Source organism: Toxorhynchites rutilus, chromosome 3, assembly GCF_029784135.1.
Source record: "Toxorhynchites rutilus septentrionalis strain SRP chromosome 3, ASM2978413v1, whole genome shotgun sequence".
NCBI lineage: Eukaryota > Metazoa > Arthropoda > Insecta > Diptera > Culicidae > Toxorhynchites > Toxorhynchites rutilus.
The window spans coordinates 275,966,521-275,992,655 of NC_073746.1; the positions used below are offsets into that span (position 1 = coordinate 275,966,521).

Genomic DNA, 26,135 nt, shown 5'->3' on the forward strand with positions numbered 1-26,135 from the left:
TTCGGACCACCGGCTAACTTTGAAAAATAATATCACAAAAAACGAAGAAAAAGCCTCTCTGATATCGGAATATGCTATGTAAAAAATCCTCAGCCTTCAGGAAAATTTAAAAAAAAATTAAAAAATTAAAAAATATTTCCTATTAAAAAAATAAAATAATGTTTTGCGATAAAGAACAAAAGTACCACTTTTGACGATCATCTGAGAACCACTATATTGGTGTGGCATGGAATGGCTGTATGTTTACATGCATATTATGCACACAGAGCCATAATGTGGCAAACAGATTTCAGTGTAAACAAGTCCGGGAAGTCTTACCTTAGACTTTGAATGCCTACTCTGGACCGGACATGTTATTAGCTCCGTCGGCAGAATATCCTACAAGTTTCTGCTGGTATGATATTCCATCTCTATTAAAGCAGTCAACCACAGTCCTGTAGAGCGTTTTGGAGTCAGTTTCGATAACCCCAATAAAGTCGTAGAAGCAGATACTAACATGAAGTGTATCTTCCTTCTAGAAGTGAAGCTTTGGGGAGTAAAGAAAATGAACATGACGGAAAAATAGGAAAATCTGGACAAAACTGTAAAAGTGTACAAAAAAACTGGAGACGATTTGTCTTTGGCTGTTTCGCTGGCAAAAAAAAGCTGGTAATATCCAGGAAAAGCTAGAAGGTTGGTAACTCTGCTACTAGATGCGATCAGAAGGTCGGTAAAATCATTGCAAGTAGTAATGATTCATGGTAAAAGGTAAAAGGTAAAAGAAAGGTAAAAGGAAAATCTTGTTCTATCACCAGTTTCATCATCAATCATCCAAAATCATTCTAATAACGACACATTTAACTAATACGTTTATGAAATCCTACAAAAAAATGAAATCATACTTGGCAGCGAGTGATAACACTTCACTCAATGCTTTGAATAACCGTTAAGAAAAATTGCAGCATTCCCGAACGTAAAAAGCAATACCCATTCGGTTCTCTTAATTTCTTTCCTCGCGAGACGGCCCAACTAAGAAACCGGCAGTTAGCAATATCAAATTTCATCCAAAGCACTTTGGAAAATGAGAAAACTTTCCCTCCGATGGTATGACATCATGAACGTACTTGTAACTCTTCCCTCCATTTTTTTTTAACTCAGGGGAAGCGCGATTTACGGTGGCCTCACATTCCTGGGCAAGAAAAGCGCTTTTCGAAGTTTTTGATGCATGATCATTTTATCGCTGAAAAAGAGCAAATAAGGGTAGTCAGTTGGCCAAGCGAGGCATACCGCGCGGATAACTTTGTTCTTTTGCTACATTGTTACGAACATCAAAGCAGATCATCGAGGAAGATAAGCTATGCTTCGATTTCTAAGAAATGGCCTTAGAAAATAATGGTTACCGAATACCGTACGTAACTCTTGATTCTAACTTGATTCGATGAGTTCTATCGAATAAGTAGGAGAATTGTGACGGAATTCCCGATAACACCGTATCTGTACAGCATTCAAATGTAATCAGATTAATGCTCACCAAATGTTCTGAACATTTTCAACTACTAATTCCAATCATTTCTTGTTTGATGTTTCAATTGGTTTGATTATTCCCAAGGAAGATAATCATGTACGCAAATATATCCTATTGACGCAATGCGAATGGGATTAAAACACATCTCCTTTTGATTGCCTTTGCCCTCGGAAGAAAATGTGATGCCGATGATAAGCACGCAAATGTTTTTCAATCAAAAGGATACAATTCCAACCGGTAAAGGTGGAAAGATGTGTTGCGATTTGAATTCTATTTCATGCCGATGGAATGGAACGAATGTTCTCTCCCAGTTCTCTCCTTCCGATAAGAATTGTATCATGCCACTGTCTGGTGGTGAGCAATTGTAAGAAGCCGTTGTCGAAATCCCGGTGGTAAATTGTGAACACGCATAGCCCACAACGATGGAATTTAGGCAGGGATTAGACACACCCTGACGGAGGGATGGAAGACTTTAGCATATTACACTTGCTTTGGGTTGTGGGGATGATTTAATTAAAAGTTAAGAAATGTTAATCTTTGCGGTCGACATCCGTGGAATGTTCAGCGGCGATGGAATATTAATTAAATCGTTCGTTTGTCATCGGTGACGCCAGAATGTGATCTGCGAGTGTTGCGCAATTAGAGTAAGACTCTCGGTTTGGGCTGCTGGTAGTATGTGTGATTAGCATATAAAATATTGTGAGCGATTGTATTAAACGATGGAACGATTATCGTAAGGCAGATTGAAGTGTGATTATGTCACGTACAGCTAATCCGTGGGATATATATAAAGCTAGCAAGCACCTTTTTTTACGTTCCCCAACATAGAAGAGTAACAACGAAATGTTACCCATAGCAGTTGATGCTATATTTAACCGGCTATCGTGTTTCTTACTGACTTCGGTAGCAAAGAAAATAATACGGGTATATTGTTCTTCTAACGCTCGCTTACATGAACATATTTTTGGTAAGAACAGGGTAAAACCTCCGTCACGTGGTTACCCCGCGGGGTTCTCATAGAAAGGATTATTGTAAGTGAAGAAGGGTATATATCAGGATTCACTGTGTGTTAAGTGGTCTTTCATTCAAAGTTGGTTTCACGACTTCACGATGGTGCGAAATGCCGAAAACGTGTACATGTAACGAATCAGCTCATCACACGTGGGATTTCTCGGAATACAAGATGTATTTACTAAGCGACGACGAATATTGGCCTTAGTAACCTTCAGAGGCAACCTAAACCTAAATCGAGAACTGATGTACATTATAGAGAACCAGTGATTTTCCACTTCATGACGGGAAAATCGATCACATATTGTTATACACAACAGGTTAATGACGGTATCGTATAACATGAGAAAACAATCCATAGAACACGAATATTCCACGAATTATCAGAAAGGTTGTTTTACTCTGGTAATTTTGAGAACTAATCGAGCTTTACAATACACGCTTGCAGAATGTTGACGTAAACTGTAATCTTAAATTTTGTATTTAATATTGGATTGAAAACGAAGGTCTGGAAAATCGGGAATCCGAATTGGAATCTGGAATTGAATCATATGCTTGAAGTTGCTATTTGTATACTAAATCAAAAACGCGTACCAAATCTGGAATCTGGTTAGTCTGGGCCTTTTTTTAAATTAAATTCAGATATAAAAAAATCTAAAAAAATTAGAGAGTCGACTTCTGCCTGATACCAGGGTTGAAAATTTACCATGCCTACGACCGAGGAAGATGTGATTGCTGATAAATAAATATGGAAGGCCAAATGCGTAAAACCCGCGGAAGGGATGGTTCGATTTGAGCCGTCTTTATTTCATTGTATTCGACTCTTCCCATAGATCAACATAGCGGAGAGCAAAATTGGAAATTTTCGGAAAACTCTGAAACGAGGTCGGAAAATCCGGAAAATCGAATTTCCATATGTTCTACAATTACATAATGATAAGTGTTGTTAGTCCATTTGATGTTTGCGCTAACGATCCTTGTTTGGAAGCGTAAATGAATTTTCAAGCGAAATAACGCACTTCCTTATATTCTATCTATCTATATAAATAAAAATGGAAGGCCAAATGTGTTGGTAAGCGGAAAACCCGAGGAAGAGAAGGTTCGATTTGAGCCATCTCTATTTTGTTGTACCGTTCTGAATCATATTTCGGACGCTTAAGACATTTGATGTAGAAAACAGATCTAAACTTTATGCACAAGTATTATTTGGTTGATATTTTTATTAAATTAGTTGAATAAGCTTTTAAGCTTTCTACTTTGGTGCCTACTTGATTGAAAACATCAACAATTATCGAATAAAAATGTTTTTCAATTGAAGCGAATAAGAATCAAATTTCGGACACTGTTTATGAAAAAATCAAATCTCGGACAAAGTGAATTCGAATTTCGGACACTCTGTTTGCATAACGGTGGTTTTAAGCTCAACTTATACTTCTGTAGAATTACTGATGCAATAAAATGACCAAACATAAGAAAAATGAAGTGTTCGGGTATTTTGGTTATTGTTTAATGTATATTTGAAGATGCATTTTCCATTTTTAAGTGAACGAATAATGATTATTACGCTGTTGACAGGTGGATGCGTAGATGTTGTCTTTAAATTGGTACCTTGATGGTGGTATCGGTTCTGAAGCAATGGTGTGTCGCAGAACGAAGCCCAAAGAATATTTTGAAACTTTATGTCAATACCTAAAGCGTTACATACGGGCTTTTAAAAATTCGAATAATTGCCTAAATGGCGGCCATTTTTGTTGAAAATAAAATCGCTGTTCAAAAAAAATTGAAAAAAATAAGATATCAAAAACAGGCTTTGTAACGCTTTAGATAATTCATTTTTACATGCTGATAAAAAATCTCAGTCAAATCGGTCGGGTAGATCCTGAGATATCGACACCACCAGCTGAAAAAAAAATGGTTTCGAGAAAGACGCGTTTAAAAATTCGTACAGAAATACTTATTCCTTAAGGTGATCTCATTCTTTTGGCTGCAACTAGTGATCCTGTTTCGATTTATCGATTAATCGCATATTGAGCCGTACGGGTTTTGTTTTCCTCTAAATTTAAAATAGATTGATCGAGACAAATTATTGGTTCGCTCCGATTATTGATGGCGCAGTAATTGTTCGATCAATAACTGGTTTTTGTAGTCGGTATTCGATTAATCGAATAGTCAGTATTCGTCAGTATTCAATTAACTGAATACTGACTAATCGCTTCGCATACTGACTACAAAAAACCAATAACACCAATGACCACAAAGCGAACTTATTAGATTGATAAACCTCTTCTCTTTTCATGACCTATTGATTGCGCATTAACCGTTCGATTAGTAATCGATTAATTAATCGATGATCGAATCCGTAAAAACAAGCATCGTTCATTTTTCAATTTTCGTAGTTGTTTTAACTATTTTGTTTGTTGTTTTCATGTTGAGTGCTAGAGAATGTATGAACCTTCAATAAATGGGTGCAAAAATTATATTTTATGCTCAAATCTTCATGAAAATTAATATTGAAGTAGTATTCGCAATATGAATCAAGTTGATAATGATATGATAATGATAAAATGTTTGCGTTAGCAAATTCTTGAAAAAACAAGCATCGTTAATTTTTATGTTTTTGTTGTTTTTTCAACTATTTTGTTTGCTGTTTTCATGTTAAGTGCTAGAAATGGTAAGAATCTACAATAAATGGATAAAATAGAATGATATTTTATGCACAAATCTTCATTAAAATTAGTGTTCGGAATATGAATCAAGTTTCTACGCATGATTCAAATTCCGAACACTTCATTCCAAATGTAAATTTATAGAACTTTAATGTATTTCTAACTGAATATTCAAAACCCTCACATTTTTTGGGTTATAGACTTCATTCTAACATCATTTACAGGTATCGATACCGATATAGCGCCCTTGGTCCCGAAACCGTGTAAACTATAAGAAACAAATACAATCAATAATTACAAAAGCAAAATCCAACTTTTTTGCGAGCATATATTTTTCCAAAGAAGACTAGCTAATTGACTTTAATTTGATATATCGATCATATAAATCGGTCCAGTGGTTTAAAATTTATGATTTAAAAAAATGCATTTTTGCTGTTCGGAATTTGAGACAAAGGTGATTAAACATATTTTTAGTTTTTCACCATGAATATGTATTTGTAAATCAATTTTATTGTAGTCAAATGAAAAAGAATTGTATCCTATTGGATCCAGAGTACTATTTTGAGTAATGAAACACTGTTTAATGGCCATCAAAGCTTAAGTGTTCGGAATATGAGACAAAACGGTAAATGGATTTTTAAGCGAAATAACGCACTCCTATATCTTTTATTTATTCTATATAAATAAAAATGGAAGGCCAAACGCGTTGGTGAGCGGAAAATCCGAGGAAAGGAGGGTCCGATTTGAGCCGTCTTTATTTTGATGTATTCGTCTCTTCCCGTAAAGCAATCTTATGTTATGGTTAAAATTTGAAAAATTTTATCACACATGTATTCCATGTAACGGAGAAACATGTTATTTGCAAGTGAATCAAAAATCTTGAGTGAAAATTACGTCGAAAATAAATATAAGTTCATATATAAAAATATTTTGGGCGAGACGAAGTTCGCCGGGTAGTTGCTGATAAATGCAATACAATTTCAGGGTCCTGCGAGGCATATGTAGTTGTGGCCATAAAACTAGGGTTTTCATCACAGATAAGACAATGGACTCGGATCATTACAGGTGCCTTAAGAAGTAAACGTCGCCGTTAACACGATCCCACGATCATCCATCGATCATATTTTAGCTGATGTTACGACCTGTCATTACATTTACATTTTTGCTTAATCCTATGATTAATGAAATCGGAAACTGATCACCCGCGAACGGCTCGAGCCGAGCAGGGTAACATATTTTCATTACAAGTGGAGAGGATATAGGATGATTGACGGGATTAATATTGACGACCACACACGAGAATTGATAGTGTCGAGGGAAATATAGATGTGTGACATGCCATCGTGGACCAACATGGTCAACACATTTCTACCGGTACATTGGGATGTTTCACTCAGGCCCAAAGTTTGTTCTTTGAAATCTATCTGGTGATAGGATATAACAGTTTGGCTGAAAAGTTCATTAGATTGACGTCTATATGGCGCCTCTTGCAAAAATCTACATGACGATCACAAAGCACCATCTTTCAATGGATACGTGTCAAAATTCGACAGCAATCGGTCGATTGGTTCGTGAGTTACAGCATTGAGAGTGAAGCAACTTTTGTTATTGTGAAAAAAATATAAAAATCACAAATCAATCAAAACGATGGCAAAATTTGCATGAATTGGGCTTCGAATTGCTTCCGCATCCACCGTATTCTTCAGATCTGGCCCCAAGTGATTATTTTCTGTTCGCAGATCTGAAGAGAATGCTCGCTGGCAGGAAATTTAAGACCGATGATGAAGTGATTACCGAAACTGAGGCCTATTTTGAGGAAAAACCGAAAAAGTACTATAAAAATGACATCGGCAAGTTGCAAGATCGCTATAATCGCAGTATCGCCTTCGAAGGCAATTATGTTGAATAATAAAATTGAACTTTACAAAAAAAAATTGTTTTACTGTGTTACCTAATAAACTTTCCAGCCGAACTGTTACTTTGCACGACCGAACAACATGCTTGATGGGGTGATATTTTTTGGTTCACCCAAAAACCGAAAAAATGCATAGAAATAAAAATAACAATTCGAAAATTGGATAGTTGTCGACACATGAAAAGGGGACATAGAATTACTATACAGCCATGTGATCCGTGAAAGATTCTTAAAGTTATTTTTTCTTGTCTAAATTCATCCATGCGCCATTTATTTAAGATCTGTACCCTTTGGCGTTTCTATTTCAATACTAAGGCCCGAGCTAAGTGCCGCGTGCAAACAACTAGTCTCAAGCGAACTCTGATATCACAGAGGATTTTCCGAAACAGTTTTCGCGGAGGTTCTTTTAGCAGTTTACTTACACTTCTCCATAGGTCATTGAATATTTTTCACACCGTCGCCATCATTCCTCCTTTCCAATCAACAGAGTACAACACTATAATGGCCACTTCAATCTACATTTGACAACGCATGAAAACAACAACAATGAGAGGCGAATGAACTGAAAAGTTTAAAGCCTCTTAAAAACAAAGAAGAAAAAGAAGAAGAAGAACAACAACAACAATGGTGCCTGTTAAGCAGTAATACACTAAATCTGTCCACACGAAGCTATGAACTTCGACGCGGTGCATCATTTTAATAATAAAAAATAAAATATAAAAATCCAAAACTTTTTTTTTCATTCTGTATTATAGTAAATTTAAACACTTTTGGCTGGTTTGTCACTTGACTTCCATTTCGCAAGACTGTCGGGAGTGAGAATTGAATGACCTCATGACCTTTAGCGTGAGAGAAATCCAAAACTTGCAATTTGAATCAGATAATATATAAGGTACAACGAGGCGAGTTGAAATACGGGGTAAGTTAAAACGAAAGCTACAACTTTTATTAGGAATGATGGCTTAACGTGATATATTTTTTCAGTAACCATAACCTTTCAACCCACCTTATGACAGCCACAACCAGAATATTGTCTTAATAATGTCTTAATGCAATCCGCGCATCTGTTTATTTTTTCTCATTCGTGAAATCAAAACAAAAATTTTTGTGCGCTGATTCAATAGGTGCAAAACACTGATTTTTATTAAATATCTCCAGAATTGCACGTTAAGTAATGAAATAGGGATAATCAAGTGTAGGGGTTTTGAAAAATAAACTGAAAAATATTTTTCCGTATAGCTCTGAGCATTTCAACTCACCCTACTTACACTGGGGTAAGTTGAAAAAGCAGTGAAAATCGACTACTTTTTAAACTTTGCTGCAGGTGCCGGACGTTATTTGTAGATGATCGCTAAATTCAAAAAACAAGAATCGTTCATATGTCCTTCCTCAGTATGAAATGAGACAAGTAAATTTGTTAATTTTTCAACTTGGGGTCGTTCAAATATTACGCAATACATTTTTTAAAACTATTTTAGACTCCCTATTCCCTACGTCACATGTAATAAATGGGCATTTGCACAAGAATGTTTAGACTTATTTGGATTTATTACCAAACAAGCTTCCACAAGGCATCCCCTCCTTCCTTCCTGAGTGCGTTACGTAATATATGAATATTTGAATGATCCTATAAACCTCATTAGTGGCCGTTTTAAGTGGCTCTACTCTGGCTCAAAAAGCGAACATCAGACTGGTACCCCACATCTCACGTGTACCAACCGCTTGTTCCAGATGTTCATATGTGATTCCTTCAATTTGGTGTCTCATAAATCAGTTGTAGATGATTCGAGAAGCGAAACTGCGCATCAAACTCGTGGAAGTTCTCGTATCAACTTACCCTTCTCTACGCGACAAGTTGAAACAATGCATATGAAAACTAAGCATTTTCAAAATTAATATTTTTCGAAACATCCAGGGTGAATCTCTATTTTTTGTCGAAGATCAGCTTTCATACCTTGTATATGCTGCAAACAGATTTCAATTTAATGATTCAGTGATTTTTTAAGATAACTTTCAAGTTGAACTTTGAAAAATCTCAACGTAAATTTTGAGTGCGATCTGATACGTTTAAAATGTCACAGAATACATTTGGAGACTCAACTATGTCGAAAACACAGGTGTATGGATGATATAAGGCATTCAAAGACGGCCGAGAAAAGATGACCGTTTGACACGTCAAGGACGGCAATCCACCTCTTCTACTGATGAACACATCGACAATATAAAAGGAACGGTGCTCGGAAATCGTCATTTAAGTTTTTAAGTTTAAGAGAGCTAGCCCGTGCAATAAATATCTCTCACGAGACCATTCGTCATAAAATGTTTGGGCATCACAGCACGACTAGTGCCGAAAGAGCTCAACTTTCTTTAAAAAAATTATCGCAATCAAGTGGCTGAACCCATGCTTGAACGATCAAATTTGATCCCACGACCATCCGACGCATAATTACTAGTGTCGAGACATGGGTGCAGTGTTGCCACCAGTGCTTGGGAATATCTGTATCAATTCAATCTTTTTAGCTGAATTTCCGACCACATTCGATCTTTATACCATTGCATTCGTGATACCGAAAATGAACCAACGTCGAACCTCGCAATCAAGCCCCTCGCAGTTGATTCATCCAGTTTTGTCCATTCTATTTTTCGTTTTGTTCTGCGTTCACGGAATGTGAGCAAAAGAAAATATCCCTAGTTTTGTCATTCATTGATGTTAATATACCAGTTCATTCACTATCAGCATCGTTCTCGGATACTGACGAAACGGAGAAATTCGTTGAGGAAGATAACGATGTACAGAATGCTCATAAATTGTTAAATTGTTCAAGTTTGTAAGGTTTCCGTCTCAGTTAAAATGCTTTCATTTTACATAGTGAATATGCAATTCCAATTCTACTTGTCAGAAATGCCTCAAAAGACTCCAATTCCGATGCAAAAAAATTCCGTCTTGACTCAAATTTCAAATTAAATTAATTATTGACTCAAATTCCGAATACACGAACATAAAATGGCGGTGTCCAAGACACGACCGCAATAGGAATATTTCGAGCTTCCTTTTGCAAACGGATTAGCTATAGGATTAGCGGATGACAACATCTAGCTTTGGCTGACAAAGTTTGCATTCGCTACTCAGATCGATTCTGCAGAATGCCTCCACGCCGTCCAAGCCTATGCAATTCTTAGTTGTTAGTGTGCATGCAGATCTTGCTCTTTTGTTGACATTTCCGCTTGCGCCACCGATTTGCGTTGCCTTTCGGAGTAACTTAAAACTGAATAAGCAAGGCACTGACTCAATGAGAAAATCACACACATATCGGGATATTGAAAATGAACAGTCACAGAATTCCTGAAAATTCAATGGCAATGAATAAGTGTGAATGAATTCTCATGACTCTTAAGCCAAAGCTCGGGCTTAAGAAATCTCAACTGTGTATTAATAAATGACGCCAGTTAATACATACGTTGAGACGGCAAAAGTTCCACAGGGAACGTTAACGCCATTCAAGAAGAAGAAGAATACTGATTGTCCTCAAAGATTGATTGACATAACTTCTTTTGCCTTTTGGAGTATATTTTGCCCCAGATCAATAGATTGAATTGCTTGTTCCAGGCTGAATGAACCTGAATTCACGATGCTAAATGAGAGCTGAAAGATTTTTATCTAACCATTATCACTGCGAGGAATCTCACATTGTTGCAATTTCCAATGCTACTGAATTTGAAGAACATTTATGTTGGGATGGCAGCAGAAGAAGCTATCAGAACGATGGATGACGAACGTAGATATTTTTAAGGATATTGCAGAAGTTTTTTCGTGTAACTGTTCAAGAAAATGAGAAAAAGATTCGACTTTAATGATCCTACGCTCAAGGCTACTGCAATGTTAACTCCCAGGAACTTTTCCAATTTAACAAGCATCAACGTATAGAATGCATTAGGAATAGAATTCCGGGCCATAAATCTAAAATTGATCCGAACGGAAATCTCCGTTTCAGAAAACAATCATTTGCAGGATTTGTGGACAAACATTAGATGCCTGAAATAATTCAATTTAATAATTGATCGCATTTCCGGCGCTTCGATGCTTTGTTTCTAACGAACTCACTATGCGTCACTCTTCGGCATACAACGAGAGATTTTTTTTAAATATAATCAGAACAAGAATAAGCTTTGAAATCCGCTCATCAATGACACAATGAACGCAACTATAAGATACAAAAAAAATCATGGCGGCAGATCGAAAATTTTCTTGAATGATGGTGTGCAATCTAAATTAGAAAGACTACATATGAACATCCACAAACGCACGAGTGAACCGAAGCTTGCAGATGTTAATGTATATTTACAACAAATGTGGTATCTGTAGCAAGTCAATATAATATAATATGAAGATAGTAAGAAAATGTAATATTTTGTAGAATATAAATGAGTTTTTTTCCCATGCTAGTAAGACACAATTTTCTCTACAACTAATATTTTCGATGATACAAATTTTTGGTACAGATTTTCGGAAGGAAAAGAACAGATAAAAAAGATTTTTATCCCTTCCGGTACAGATGAAAATGTGGCAACACTGCATGGGTGTGACTTTTTCCTATTTCCGAAACTCAAATTATCGCTTATTTAGTAGGAACCGTTTTGGCAGCGTTGAAGACATAAAAACGAATTCGCTGCGTGATCTGAAGGAAACTCCTGAATATAGCTATAAATAGTGTTTCGATACACGAAAAAAAAATTCGAAGGGTTGTATCCGAGACACGACCACTTAGGACGTAGAACTGCGCAATCTTTTTTTTAATTTTAAATTTGTTGGTTTACCATTTCGGATATTATTTGCGAATACGTCGAAATTTCATTGATTCTCTTTAGCAAAAAGACGGGTGGGTAATGTCGGGGACATAACCGGAGTGACGTAGGACTATACAAAGGGGACAGCTTTTGTTAAATATATATTTTAAATATATTGTTTTATTTTCTTCTCCTACGTGAATACCTACCTATCTACCTGAAAAATGGATTAGTTTACTGTTTACTCTTTATGAATATGTTGATGGTTCTGAAAAGAACCTTTGGTGTTGTGTTTTTGTTATCACTCGATATTCGCATCTTGTTCGGTTAAACATTCCTGTTTAGCTATTGCGTTTGCCACTCGCCACAGCTTTCACAGTTGGAAAATTTCTTCCCATCCAGCTTGTGACATATTGTTCAGTAAATTACATTTAATGCGACTTTGCCACTCACTGAAACTAATTGTTGCCTTGCCGAACCGAAGCTGCTCTGTTCTTGATGCGTGTTTTCTGATTGTCGTGAGCAGCTTTGCAAGCCAACTCGAGCACTCCGACGGCCGAAACTCTATAATCGCTGTTAGGTATACTGGTGCTGTGCTCCCGTGGCCGAGTGGTTAGCATCATAACTGCATGCCGGGTGTTCGGGTTCGATTCCCGTTCTGGTCGGGGGAATTTTTCGTCAAAGAAATTTCCTCCGACTTGCACTGTGATCACGCGTATTCTAGAGGTTGCCACTCAGAATGCATTCAAGGCGTGTTATTTGGCATAGAAATCTCAACTAAGTACTAATAAAAAATGACGCAAGTAATACTACGTTGATACGGCGAAGTTCCTCTAGGAACGTTAGTGCCATTGAAGAAGAAGAAGAAGTATACTGGTGCTCCGGCACCAATCCGTTCGGCCTAGTTACCCTTGCGGAGCAATCAGTGAATGCGGCCAACAGGGAACTGGAGACCTGCACAGTTCGAGTGCGACTTTGCCTTTCCCTTAACTTGTCCTCCTTTGTTACGTCCACGATGCCGATGCCGTACAACCACACGGGTTTACGGTTTGAAAGAAAATAAGATATTTTTTTGGGGTCCGCGTGTTTTATACTCTAGCGCAATTTAAGAATTGGTGAAAATCAATAAGCTCAGAACAACTGCCAAATTCACATACTCATCATATCCTGGCAAACAAATTATGAAAAAATCAATTTGTGTTTTATTATTATTTTGGATAATGTTTTAGAAAGCATTGAACTGTATTTCCTAAACTCTTTTTTGGAAGGTTTAATGGCCCTGAAAAGCGCCTTGTTTTATGGAATGGTTCCAATTTAGAAAACTTAGTACTCGTGGTTTTGAAAAAAACCATTTCGAACGCCCTCGATGCCGCCTTGTTCTGGATTTGCCACCAAAGCAGTTTGTATAAAGAACAAACTTTTTTCTTCTGCTACCTGATGCCGTTTTGCGATTGCGTTTGCCACTCGCCACTCGCTGCAACTGCCTGTTGTCTTGATGTCCACCGAATGTGTTCTGATCCGAATGCAGTTTTTCTTATCGTCGCGAGCAGCTTTGCCAGCTAACTCGATCACTTCGGCGGCCGAAACTAAACACGGTTCGAGCGGGATTTTGCCTTTCCCTTCACTTTTCCTCCTTTGCCATGTCCAGATATGGCTGCTTGGGTTGGTTTGTTGATGTTTTGTGATGCGAACTGATGTGGTGTACGGTTTGAATGAGAATGATCGTTACGGAAGGAAGGAAGGTATTGTATTATAGAGACTTTAAACTTTTGCAGTTCATTCGTCTCTAGCCTTGAGAAAGGCCCTTTGAAAACTCTACTCTACTCTACTCCAGCGCTACCACCTCCGCCCTCTTGCCTTGAGAAAGGCACTCGATCCCTCGCCGTCCATCTCGTCCAGCAACGATGTTGTCCAGTCGGTGTCCACACAAAGAATGATCGTTACGGCAGCGGAGCGGGGATTTTTAAGCTGACTGGCTGGCTCGAGAATTACGCATGTGTGAGACTGCGACCAATGTTTCGTTCATTTTTTCTTTTTCCTTTCCAATCGTGCTTCATTCTATTTCGCTGCTGCTCTGGTTGCCCGTTTTGGTCGGTACGATTTGAGGAGCACAAAATGGACCAATCAAAAATGGGCACATAGTGCATTTTGACAATGCTTGATATTTGACAATTATTCAATTATTTATCTCAAGAAAAATGAAATGTTATTCATTATGATAGATGCGTAGATATATTTCCTATAAATTGATGCAAAAACCTTTGCGATCTATTGAGAAATGCTCGAGTTATAAGCGTTCCAAATCATGCATTTTTTCCTACTTGTTCAGTGCCTAGATTTCCATTTCACCCCCTATATCTTCCGGTTAGACGTAGTCCTACGTCAAAAGTTCCGGGGGCCCTGAAAAGGTTTAATGGCTTGCAATGCCAAGATGCAATGCCAGATGCACTTCAAGTGAAATATTCGCTAGCATTCACAGCTCGAGGGGAAACATAAAACACAAAACGTGCAGAGTAAGCGACCTTTGTTGTTTTGGGCACAGAATTTTCCTCAGAGTAGATGCAATACTTATACGCTAGCGACAGCTTACTTACTATGTAAGGGTGGAATTTACTTCGCAAATATTCTCTATTCGCTATCTCCCTTCGTTGATTCTATTCTAGCGCCTGCATAAGTTGCCCGTTATTGACGACTCTGTTCGGGAAAGCACACAAATGGACAGAACAAATGTTTGGGAAATGGAATGCTTCCAATTTTCGTCAATTTAAACCATATACAGACTATGGGATTGTCATGTATAGCATATCAAACAAATCTTAGAAAATTTTCGATTCGATTGGTTTTGTTTTATATTTAAGACTAATATACATATTCCACCTGAAAATCCATTATTATTTTCATAATAACGATACATGTAGCTCAATGTCGTTGTTGACGTTTCTATAGTGTTCAATGAGAGATGTGAGCCGTTTAAGTAGATCCAACTGAAATGCACTATAGTTGCGATAATATGGGTAAAAGCTTAACTCTAGATTTTACGCAATACGTATAATAATTGCGTACAATGGAATAAAGCAGGCATTGTGCTTTGCAAGAGCTTTAGGGCACTTTTTGAATTTAATCGTTTTTTGTCTCCGTTAGAGTGCAGTTCGGCCACCGTAAATTAAATGTAAAAATTATATGTATTTATGTATGAAGTTCAATTAAATGTAGTAATAGTCTGTTAGTGTATAGTCTAAAATTGTAATAAAATGTGTAGTCATTGGTGCTAACAGTGTTCTTAATTGAAAAATCGAACAACGAAATTCGCTTCATACTCGGGGAGAGATTTCGCGTAGTGAACAAAAGCTACTAGCAAAAGGGGACAGTCACGGAATCCGGCACAAATTGAAACACGACCACTTATGCGTCGCAACATTTGGTGCCGTGACCAGGATTCAGTGTTTCAAGGATCAATTCCGGAAGTCCCAACTGCTTCTGATATCGGAACAATAGGATGGACAGGAACAATGCGCCATTCTTCATGCGCGAATTCAAAGAGCGTATTCAAATGAATAGTCTGTATTGTTGAGGCGCCATCACTTCGCGCAATTTCAATTTGGAACAGGAAATTGGATTTGGATTTTGGAATTTAATTTATACAAGGCTTGTTGAACAGCCTCAAAAGGTGAGAGTCTGTCCAACAAAACAAAATTAAATTGTACGTTCTACGTGGTCGTTTTTTCTGTTCCGGTATACATTTCGGTGGCTGAATAATTTGGAGCGGAGACACGGTGTATGGCTGGCTGGAGTAATCTACTGGAAGACCAGAATTAGGATTTGTCACCAACGCGGATTACTGGAGTGATAACAATTTTGGTTCGTCGTTCCAACGGATATTTATTCGAAAAATACAAGGCCTATTTGACAGGCTCACAAGGTGAGTACCTGTCCAAATAAATTTTTCGAATCAGGAAGGTGCTTCGCTTGTCGTATATTACAGCTCATAGAAAGGCGGCGTGGATTATACTACCGGTAGTGGAGTTGGGATAGTGGCTCTCAACTTCTGGCTAGCTGGGCCTATTCTGCGCTGGATTTATATTTGTGCCTTCAACCTGTGGCTTGAACGAGTGCAATATTCGTCACATCGATACAACCGAGAGAATTTGAAATACAAGGCCTGATTGACAGGCTCACAAGGTGAGTACTTGTCCAAAACTTCATTTGTCTCTCGAAGGGTGCTTCTCTTGTTGCTCTCCTAGGAATCGTACTGGCTACTTTCATTTCGTTTCATCATGGGAAAGAAGCTGAAACCAAAATTGCACGTGAGGGACAACATCGTCGACTTTCTTCGCCGCACGGAGCAATTTAACCTGGAATACCGTTCTACAAACGAAAGCCAAATCAAGCTTCGTCTGGAGAAACTCGAAGCGAAATGGGACGAATTCGAGGAGATTCAGCGAGAGATAGAAGAATTAGAGGAGCACGAGGAGAATGTAGAAGAGCACCGTCAGATTAGGGCAGAATTTGAGGAAAAATATTTCCAGGTAAGGGCAGGGTTGGAGAGCAAACTACCGCGAAAATTAGTAGAACAGGCAGAGCAATCCTCAAGTACTTTCTCTACACCTGGCGCTGGGAGCAACGCACACACATTCGTACGCTTGCCACAAATCAGCCTGCCTGAGTTCGATGGGAACTATGAAAACTGGCTACAGTTCCATGATACTTTTCGCGCTTTAATTGATTCTTCGTCTGAGTTGTCTAATATACAGAAATTTCATTATCTGCGGGCTGCTCTTAAGGGTGATGCGCTGAAACTAATCGATGCTTATCCGATGAGTGACGCAAATTACAGGGTTGCTTGGGATGGCTTGGTTATACGATTCTCCAATACTTATCTATTGAAAAAACGGCACCTCAACGCACTTCTGGAATATCCTAAAATAAAAAAGGAATCAGCGATCGGCATTCACGACATAATAGACTGCTTTGAGCGCAATACAAAAATTCTTGACCAATTAGGAGAGGCGACAAGTGGTTGGGGGGCTATGTTGACGCACGTATTAGTTTCGAAACTCGACGACGTGACACAGAAGCACTGGGAGGCACATGCGACGCAGCACGAGAATCCATCCTATGCGATGCTGGTGGACTTCCTGAAGAAACAGACACGAGTGTTAGATGCAGTCAATGTTGATCAACGCACATCCGTCGTGCACTCGGCGGCTCCATCACATTCAACTAAAACACATGCAGCTAAGGTGTCGGTCAACTCGGCGACCGACAACAAGGGTCCAAGTTGTGTCTCGTGTGGGGAACAGCATTTCATATCACGGTGTTCCAAATTTAACAATTTTACAGTGGACAAGCGTTTGAAATTGGCGAATTCAAAACGACTTTGTTCCAATTGTCTGGGCAGAAACCACATGGCACGGGATTGTCCTTCGAAATTCAGATGTAGAACGTGCTCGAAAAAGCATCACACACTCCTGCATCCTGGATTTCCTGGTTCTGGTTCCTCTCCTTCTCCCACAATGGATAACCCATCAACATCTGGAGATGCATCGAACTCCGGTGGATCAGGGTCTAGTTCGGTGACATCAATTTCGACAAACTTGGCATTGGGTTCTCATGATACGCACGTCTTTCTTCTTACCGTGCTGTTGAAGGTGAAGGACAAATGGAATAGGCCCCACTTCGCGAGGGCAATGTTGGATAGTGGTTCCCAGGCAAATCTGATGTCAGAAAATCTTTGCCAATTGCTTAAACTTCCGCGACGCAACAAGAGGGTAGCAATTTCTGGCATAGGGCGATCGCATCATCAAACTGCTTGTGAGGTATCTGCAACCATTGCTTCGAGAATTTTCGATTTCCATCAACCAATGGATTTTCTGGTGATGAATCGTATTACAGATGATCAACCTTCCACATCGATTCATTTTCAACAGTGGAAACCGCCACCAGATATGGAGCTTGCTGATCCAGGTTTCGCCACTCCTGGTTCGATTGACATGGTTCTTGGGTCGCAATATTTTTACGATTTTCATCGTTTGGATGGTGGCCGGATCCAGGTGCGAAAGGTTGGCAACTCATTGCCAATATTTATCAACACCGTCTTTGGTTGGGTGGCTGCTGGTGAAGTCGATCGGCAGAGACAGGATACACGGGTGAGCTGCAACGCAGCGTTTACGGATCCATTAGATGAAGCGATTGAAAAATTCTGGGTCATTGAAGAACTGCCGGGTAAAAAACTCCGCTCTCGGGAGGAAGAAGATTGCGAAATGCATTTTCAAAATACGGTGCACAGGGATGAATCAGGTCGCTATGTTGTACGTTATCCAAAACGTGTAGACTTCCACCAATTAGTAGGCGAATCGGAAAGCACAACACTCAGAAGATTTCAACATCTGGAAAGGCGTTTGGAAAAAGATGAAGATTTAAGAAAATGCTACAATCAATTCATGGGAGAATACTTAAAGATGGGTCACATGAAACTGGTAAACAACGAGGTCCAAATGAATGAAACGCGAACGGTCTGTTTTCTCCCGCATCATCCGGTTTTTAAGGAATCCAGTTCGACAACCAAGGTCAGGGTAGTTTTCGACGGCTCAGCAAAAACATCAACGAATTACTCCCTCAATGATGCTCTTCTAACGGGTCCGGTTGTGCAGGATGAATTGGTAGATTTAATGGTTCGCTTCCGAAAACATTCCGTCGCTGTTGTAGCGGATGTAGAAAAAATGTATCGCCAGATTCGTGTCCACTCTGAGGATGCAGCTCTCCAACGAATATTTTGGAGATTTAATCAATCCGATCCTATCCAACAGTAAGAGCTTCAGACAATAACTTACGGTTTGTCTCCATCCTCATTTTTGGCCACCCGGGTTCTTCAGCAGCTTGCTAACGATGCTGGAGAAAAATACAAACTAGCCGCAAAGGCACTGAAAAACGATTTTTTCATGGATGACTTCCTATCGGGAGCCGATAACGTCGAAAATGCTATACTACTGAGAAACGAAATGCAATCAATAATGGCAGAAGCAGGATTTCCCCTACGAAAATGGAATTCAAATCAACGTGCCGTTCTAGAAGACTTGAATCATGGTGAAACCGATCCATCAACAACACTTCATCTAGTGTCAGAAACGACAGTCAAAACTCTGGGAGTCGTCTGGGAGACGGAACCAGACTTACTATGCATTGATGTACGAGCCACAACTAACAACGATGATTGGACGAAACGAAAAATCTTTTCTGCAATTGCCCAACTTTACGACCCGCTCGGGCTCGTGTCACCGATTATATCGTGGGCAAAAATCCAGATGCAAAGATTATGGTCGGCAGGTATCGGATGGGACGATCCCGTGCCAAAAGAAATCGCAGCACGGTGGAGAGAATTTTATGCCCAGCTAGCAGTTTTGAAAAACTTTAAAGTACATCGTTGCTTTCTAGCACCACAACAAAAGGACGTGCAGTTTCACGTATTTAGCGACGCCTCTGAAGCAGGCTATGGTGCGTGTATCTACGCTCGATCATCGACCAGTGAGGATGGCAAAATAAACATACAGCTCATCGCTTCGAAATCACGCGTAACACCACTAAAACGACTCAGCCTTCCGCGATTGGAGCTATGTGCTGCACTATTAGGAGCGAAACTCTACGCTAAGGTCTCTGCAGCGCTGGGAATGGAGGGAATTCCTTGCTGGTTCTGGTCAGATTCGATGGTTGTCCTGCACTGGATTCGAGCTCCACCCAATACATGGCAAACATTCGTAGGCAACCGCACTGCAGAAATTCAACTCCTCACACACGGACACACTTGGAACCACGTGAAAGGACCTGAAAACCCTGCTGATCACATTTCACGTGGGCTACTGCCGAACGATTTCGTCCCACTTGAGAGCTGGCGTGTGGGTCCAGCTTGGCTGCATAAGAAGGAAGACGAATGGCCGAAACAAACACAGCTACACCCACCTGACGATGGAATTACTGAACGACGTAAAACAGTGCTGACATTAAATGTCCCCGAACCATTCCACTTGTTCGAACGTTATTCATCCTTTCAGCGTCTGGTGAGAGTTACCGCCTACGTCCTCCGCTTTATTAACATGTGTCGACTCAAAAGCAAAATCGTAGAACCATTCCTGACTACATCGGAGCTAGGAACTGCAAAAGATTCATTGGTCAAATGTGCGCAATCAGAAGTTTTCTCTGAGGAGATCAAATCCCTCAGAAAGAATCAAATTGTGTCGAAAAAATCTTATCTCAAATTGTTACATCCATTCCTTGATGAGAAAGGCATACTTCGGGTTGGTGGCCGGCTCAAGCATTCCACACAACATTACCAAACCAAGCACCCTTCAATTCTGCCATACAAACACCCACTATCGCGTCTCATTGCAGCGCATTTCCACACCCAAACCCTACACTCAGGTCCCCGCATGATCCTGGCATCCATGCGTCAGCAGTTCTGGCCAATCAGAGGTACGACACTCGCGAAGCAAATCTTTCATAATTGCGTCAGATGTTTTCGCCACAACCCTGTTCCTATACAACAGCCTGTAGGGCAACTACCGACAGCACGCACTATCCCTGGCAGACCATTCACGATCACCGGAGTAGACTACTGTGGTCCAGTTTATCTCAAGCCCGTACACCGCCGAGCAGGTTCAAGAAAGGCATACATTGCAATTTTCGTTTGTTTTGCAACAAAGGCAGTCCACCTTGAACTCGTATGCGACTTATCGACAGAGTCCTTCCTAGCCACCCTACGTCGATTCATCGCTCGTAGAGGTACACCGGCGGAAATACACTCTGATAATGGAACCAATTTCCAAGGAGCAAAAAACCAACTGGCTGAACTTTACCATTTCCTGCAAAACAAAAATCATCAGCAAACAATAGCTAACAACTGCACAAATTCGGGAATAAAGTGGAGCTTTATTCCACCAAGAGCACCTAACTTTGGCGGCCTGTGGGAGGCAGGCGTGAAAACAGCGAAAACAACCTTGTCAAAAACAATTGGCAACACTCAACTGTCTTTTGAAGACTATTCCACAATTCTTACCCAAGTTGAGGCCAATATGAACTCACGGCCTCTTACATCATTATCCGACGATCCCACCGAATTAGACGTATTGACTCCAGGGCATTTTCTGACTGGCTCATCTTTGAACTGTCTGCCAGATCCAGATTATACGACCGTTCCAACACATCGTCTCAAGCATTTCCAGCAACTTCAAAAAATAGTGCAAGATCACTGGGCAAGATGGAAGAAGGAATACCTGACTGAGCTGAATAACCCGTGTTGTGACGGTGAAGACAACAAATGGAACATACAAGAGACCCGTTTCTCGGATTTGTCCACTACCGTTTTCCGAGCACAACAGCACACCACTAAACAAAGTCATCATCACGTCCGAATGAGTGAAAAGAGAACACAAATAGGGATATGGTTTTAAAATTCATTTATTAGCATAAACACTTGTTAACATTATAATGTGATCACCACTGCACTATGTACTCTGTAAATTTGTAAACAAATTTAGGTGGCCGGCTATGTTGACGTTTCTATAGTGTTCAATGAGAGATGTGAGCCGTTTAAGTAGATCCAACTGAAATGCACTATAGTTGCGATAATATGGGTAAAAGCTTAACTCTAGATTTTACGCAATACGTATAATAATTGCGTACAATGGAATAAAGCAGGCATTGTGCTTTGCAAGAGCTTTAGGGCACTTTTTGAATTTAATCGTTTTTTGTCTCCGTTAGAGTGCAGTTCGGCCACCGTAAATTAAATGTAAAAATTATATGTATTTATGTATGAAGTTCAATTAAATGTAGTAATAGTCTGTTAGTGTATAGTCTAAAATTGTAATAAAATGTGTAGTCATTGGTGCTAACAGTGTTCTTAATTGAAAAATCGAACAACGAAATTCGCTTCATACTCGGGGAGAGATTTCGCGTAGTGAACAAAAGCTACTAGCAAAAGGGGACAGTCACGGAATCCGGCACAAATTGAAACACGACCACTTATGCGTCGCAACAGTCGTCAACGTTAATTTCTTTTGACGGAAACGGATAACGGATAAATTGACGAAGACCATCCTTTCTCTTGTGATGATGATTTATACGTATGGAAAAAAAAACTTTGTTTTATATATAAGATCTAAATGTATTGCCAAAAGGGTACAAGAACATTCCCAAACATTTATAACGACAAAAGTTGTTTCGTGTTTCTAATTGTTTCCATTTGTGTTTATTTTTTTCGTCAAACATCGCACATTTCTGTATCCTTGTAACTTCGTAAAAACAGCAACTCATAACTCGTTGTATGGAAATGTAAAACTCCGCAGGTGAGGCATGAAAAATTCAAATCTTTTGGTCAAAGCAATTTTTATTCAACATTTCTGGCGCTAAGAGAAGAAAAAATGCATGATTTCAACAATATTTCTCTGGTGAAATCGGCAGAAGCAACGAGTCTGATTATAAAGTTCTTATTTGCTTCTTATGCCGCCTCAGACCGACCATTTGCTGATATTATATCGCCCACCGGATGAAACATTACTCAGATACATTGGCAATTCTGCGGAAATTTTTTTTTCAAGAGTTTCCATTTCCACGAAAAAAAACTTAAATTACATTACCATCATCAGCGTAATTATCCAAGCATCTTGACGTACTTTTCATCTCCGCATTCTTCCGAACGAGATATGAAGATAATTCAATTTCATCGTTTGAGTGGATTAAAATAGATTTCAAGATCGCTCCGTAACTTCATCAGCCGGTACTGTACGCTGTTCGTAGCAGCGGAAGTTTCAATAACTAAACCGAATGAGAAACTTCCTGAGAAGTTTGTTCTCGTACATCGCGCAGTCTGATGTGCCGAAAAGTGGTGCAATATGCTGTCAAGAAAATTTTGCGTACGCTCAAGTAATTCAGCATCCCAAAGCTACACAAAACAACCAATGGTATACATCCGCATGATTTATCTGATACTTGTTAATATATGATGTCGAATTGGTGTGTGTTACTGGCGCTGATATGGTATGGGGTGTTGACTTTCTAGACCAAAATGTTTCCATCTAAAGTTTTTGGAATTTTCTGTGGATTTTTGTGCTTCCACCATCAAACATAAGCCAGAGAAAATGTTCATATTTGTCGTGATTTTCATGCTCCTGATTCCTCGCATATTTTGGGAACGAAGTTTATTCAGGATGTATGCATACTCCTCTACTGCACAGTTTCGACATACGATACCATGCCCCTGCCATTCTACTGAAATTCAACACAAAGGGATCAGCTTGTTCGTATCATATTCATAGGTTCAAAATAATCTGTTTAAATCCCGTTCAAAATATATTCTCAGTGCAGATGAGAGTAGAAACGTTCCTGGGAGTAGTAGCTGGAGCATTTTCCATTTATCAATCTGACCTTTTCTTGTCTTTTATCTACCAATGTCCTACCGAATACGTTCTAATCACTATGATCATCAACATTTTATTTCGAGTAATCGCAGGCTTCCACACAAGGCAACAACTAATTGAACATATATACAGATGATCTTGTAACTAGTATTATTAGATTATTAGAATTTCAGGAAAATAGGAACCCATGAAGCCTTAACGAAAGAATCTAATCATCGTCGTATTTCCTTATTTATTGACAACTCAGTGAAAAGTAATTTTCACGAATTCGAGCATATCATAGAATGCTGAGAATTTATTGTCTCAGGCGGCACATTTGCGAGCAAAATTTAAATAATCATTATTTCTGTAACGATGATGGAATTAAGTTTTAATATCATAACATCTAAAAATCAGACGCAAGCCATCCCCTTTTTCCCACCGTTATTAGCATACTAATTTCACTAAAACACGCCCTAACGAGCGATAAACTATCTCAAAATTCAAACGGAACCTTCAGCCCCGGAGCAATTTGCATAAATTCTGGAAGTCGTGTCTTGTTCTGTGTTCGCTAGCTCGGAAAACATGCACCATTTTTCCCCTTTTTGTAGTCCCAAATAGCGAGCACCAGGACTACAACAGAAAGCAGTCATTAATCCCTCAATTCAATGCGAAGTTTCACGCCCATTCTTCGAGGCAAACCATGAATTCAATCCCTTCAGAAAATGGATGTGGGTGGAGATGAAAGTTCGCATCGATTCCGTGTGTTCCCTAAGAGTGAGAAGTTTTCCGGAAGATGTTGTTCTCCGTTTTCCGGTCGATTGCGAGAATAAATTACCAAATGTTTTCATCGAATTGATTTTGGTTAGATTGAATCAATTCCAAGGTTCACTGAAGTAACACTGAGCGGCAAGCCACCCTGATCCGTTGGCGGATAGAAGGTTTCCTCGGTGAATCCCGGTTTCACGCATAGTGCAACAATATCCCAACACGTTATTCTCCAACCGAAGTAACCTTCCAATCAATGCTCATTGCGGTAAACCGCTGTCAGAATCAATAAATATCTCGGTGAAACATGCTAAACAGGATATAGCTACCGGCTTTCCTGCTATACCACCCCCATCATCACATCGCAATTTATTCCCGAACTCTGACAGAAACTCTCAAACAAAGTGGTTCTTTCAGCTTCTAATATTTTCCAGGGTAGATCACTTCACCGGATACGTGCCCATTACCCACCGTCGTTCACTTCCGCTGCATCACCACACCGGACCAAACAATGGCTGCAACTACAGTATGGCTCTCTGCCGGATAGAAACGAAAGGGGCCTCCAATGCTGTGCGGCCGCTTTGCATCGATGGCCGCAGGGTATTAAAATTTTACGACTTTCGACCATCGCAGCAGATCGACCGAACGACTGGAGGATGACCACTTAGCACTGCATTGTCGTCCTGCCTCCCTGAACTTTCGGTATAGTCATACTCGCTTGATGCCACTTATGTATTATCGCTTGCTTACCGTAGTCCTGACGGATCGATACGTGGCGTTTTCTGGCCATATGTGTGTTTTCCGCCGCCAGGAGGAAATCGGATTCGTTGTTTGACCATGAAGAACATACAAGCATCTCCCCGCTGTTAAGTAAGCATTTTGCAGGGGACGGACATGTGCTATGAATAATGCAATCGGATTAGTAAACCGAATAGTGGCTTGGCTTATGATATTCACTCGTAAATCAACCGATAGCTGGCCTTCCTTTATAACGAGGAAAATTGAGTGCTTAAAGATATTTATTGGCAAGAGATCTTGTATTTGCTTGTGAAATGAAAGCTTTTCACTTCAATTCACAACAACGATATTAGAAAAGTTTACCAAATAAAAGATATGCTAAGGTGACATTTATACTCGCCCAAAGAAGCTGAAAAAATGGGAATAAATCGAGTGTCGCGCTAAAGTAAAGATGGGGATTCCAATGAATCATGATGAATAAATAAATGAAGGAATAAAGAGAGCAGCAAAAATGGAAACAAGCGAAAAATACAGGGCGGATGAAATGATAGCTAAAGTCGAAATTCGCATGGTCGTCCTTCTTGCCAAAGCAAATATCAATAGGACTCAGAATCAGACTCGAAAGCTCAGACTTAAAATCAGTGGAAGTGGACTCAACAACGAAAATTCCCATCGATTAATTGGTGTTTGCTTTGCGAGTTACATTGTTCAAACCTCGTCGCTCGTCGGGTTCAAAAAAAGAGTCATTACTCCATCGGATTTTCACTAGCGATGAACAGTGGATTTGTTTGAAGAATCCTAGGCTTGGATAAATCCAGGGAAAACATCAACATCGCTTGTACGGTCAAATCGCTATAAACGGAAGGCAATACTCTGTGTTTGGTGGGATCAGAAAGTTTAGATCTACTTTGAGCTAATCAATCAGACCAGTAAAACAAAATTTAGTGATGCAAATATCGGTCCCCGTTCCCAAAGATTTTTTTGTACAAAAAGAAAATAGTCAGAAATTCGACAAGAAAGTAGTCACACATCGTAAAACATCCGAAAACAAACCATATTTCTTTTTACTTTCTTATTTAGTAATTGTCGGTCCCAGTAATCAACGTTTTTGTAACTAAAAGCTCAATGTCAGTCCCTAGGGACCGCCACGGGGCTTATCGTGTTAAGGATGGGTTTGCAGGTGGTCAAAAATCGGAGAAGTGACTGTCACCGATCTGTTTTTCTATATTTCCTATGGAAAGTAGATACTTCAACTATGAAAAGTTCAAAATTTCAGGAATGTAGCAGGTACTACTGAGATATCTGAGATATCGAGAAATAAAGATAAAATTAAAAAAAATGCATTTTTGCAAAATTTTTGGCAA

At 39.4% G+C, this 26,135-nt stretch overlaps 2 protein-coding genes across 2 annotated transcripts; both read left to right on the plus strand.

Moving 5' to 3' along the window:
* Nucleotides 1–16,155: 16,155 nt before the first annotated feature.
* Nucleotides 16,156–18,690, plus strand: LOC129774250 (uncharacterized). Its single transcript, XM_055777958.1, has one exon. The coding sequence runs from the start codon at nucleotides 16,156–16,158 to the stop codon at nucleotides 18,688–18,690; it is 2,535 nt and encodes an 844-aa protein (XP_055633933.1).
* A 201-nt stretch (nucleotides 18,691–18,891) lies between these two features.
* LOC129774251 (uncharacterized) lies at nucleotides 18,892–24,693 on the plus strand. The gene is made up of 3 exons (XM_055777959.1): nucleotides 18,892–20,344; nucleotides 20,419–20,527; nucleotides 24,468–24,693. Exons 1-3 carry the CDS (start codon nucleotides 18,892–18,894, stop codon nucleotides 24,691–24,693), a joined length of 1,788 nt encoding a protein of 595 aa, XP_055633934.1.
* Nucleotides 24,694–26,135: the final 1,442 nt, after the last annotated feature.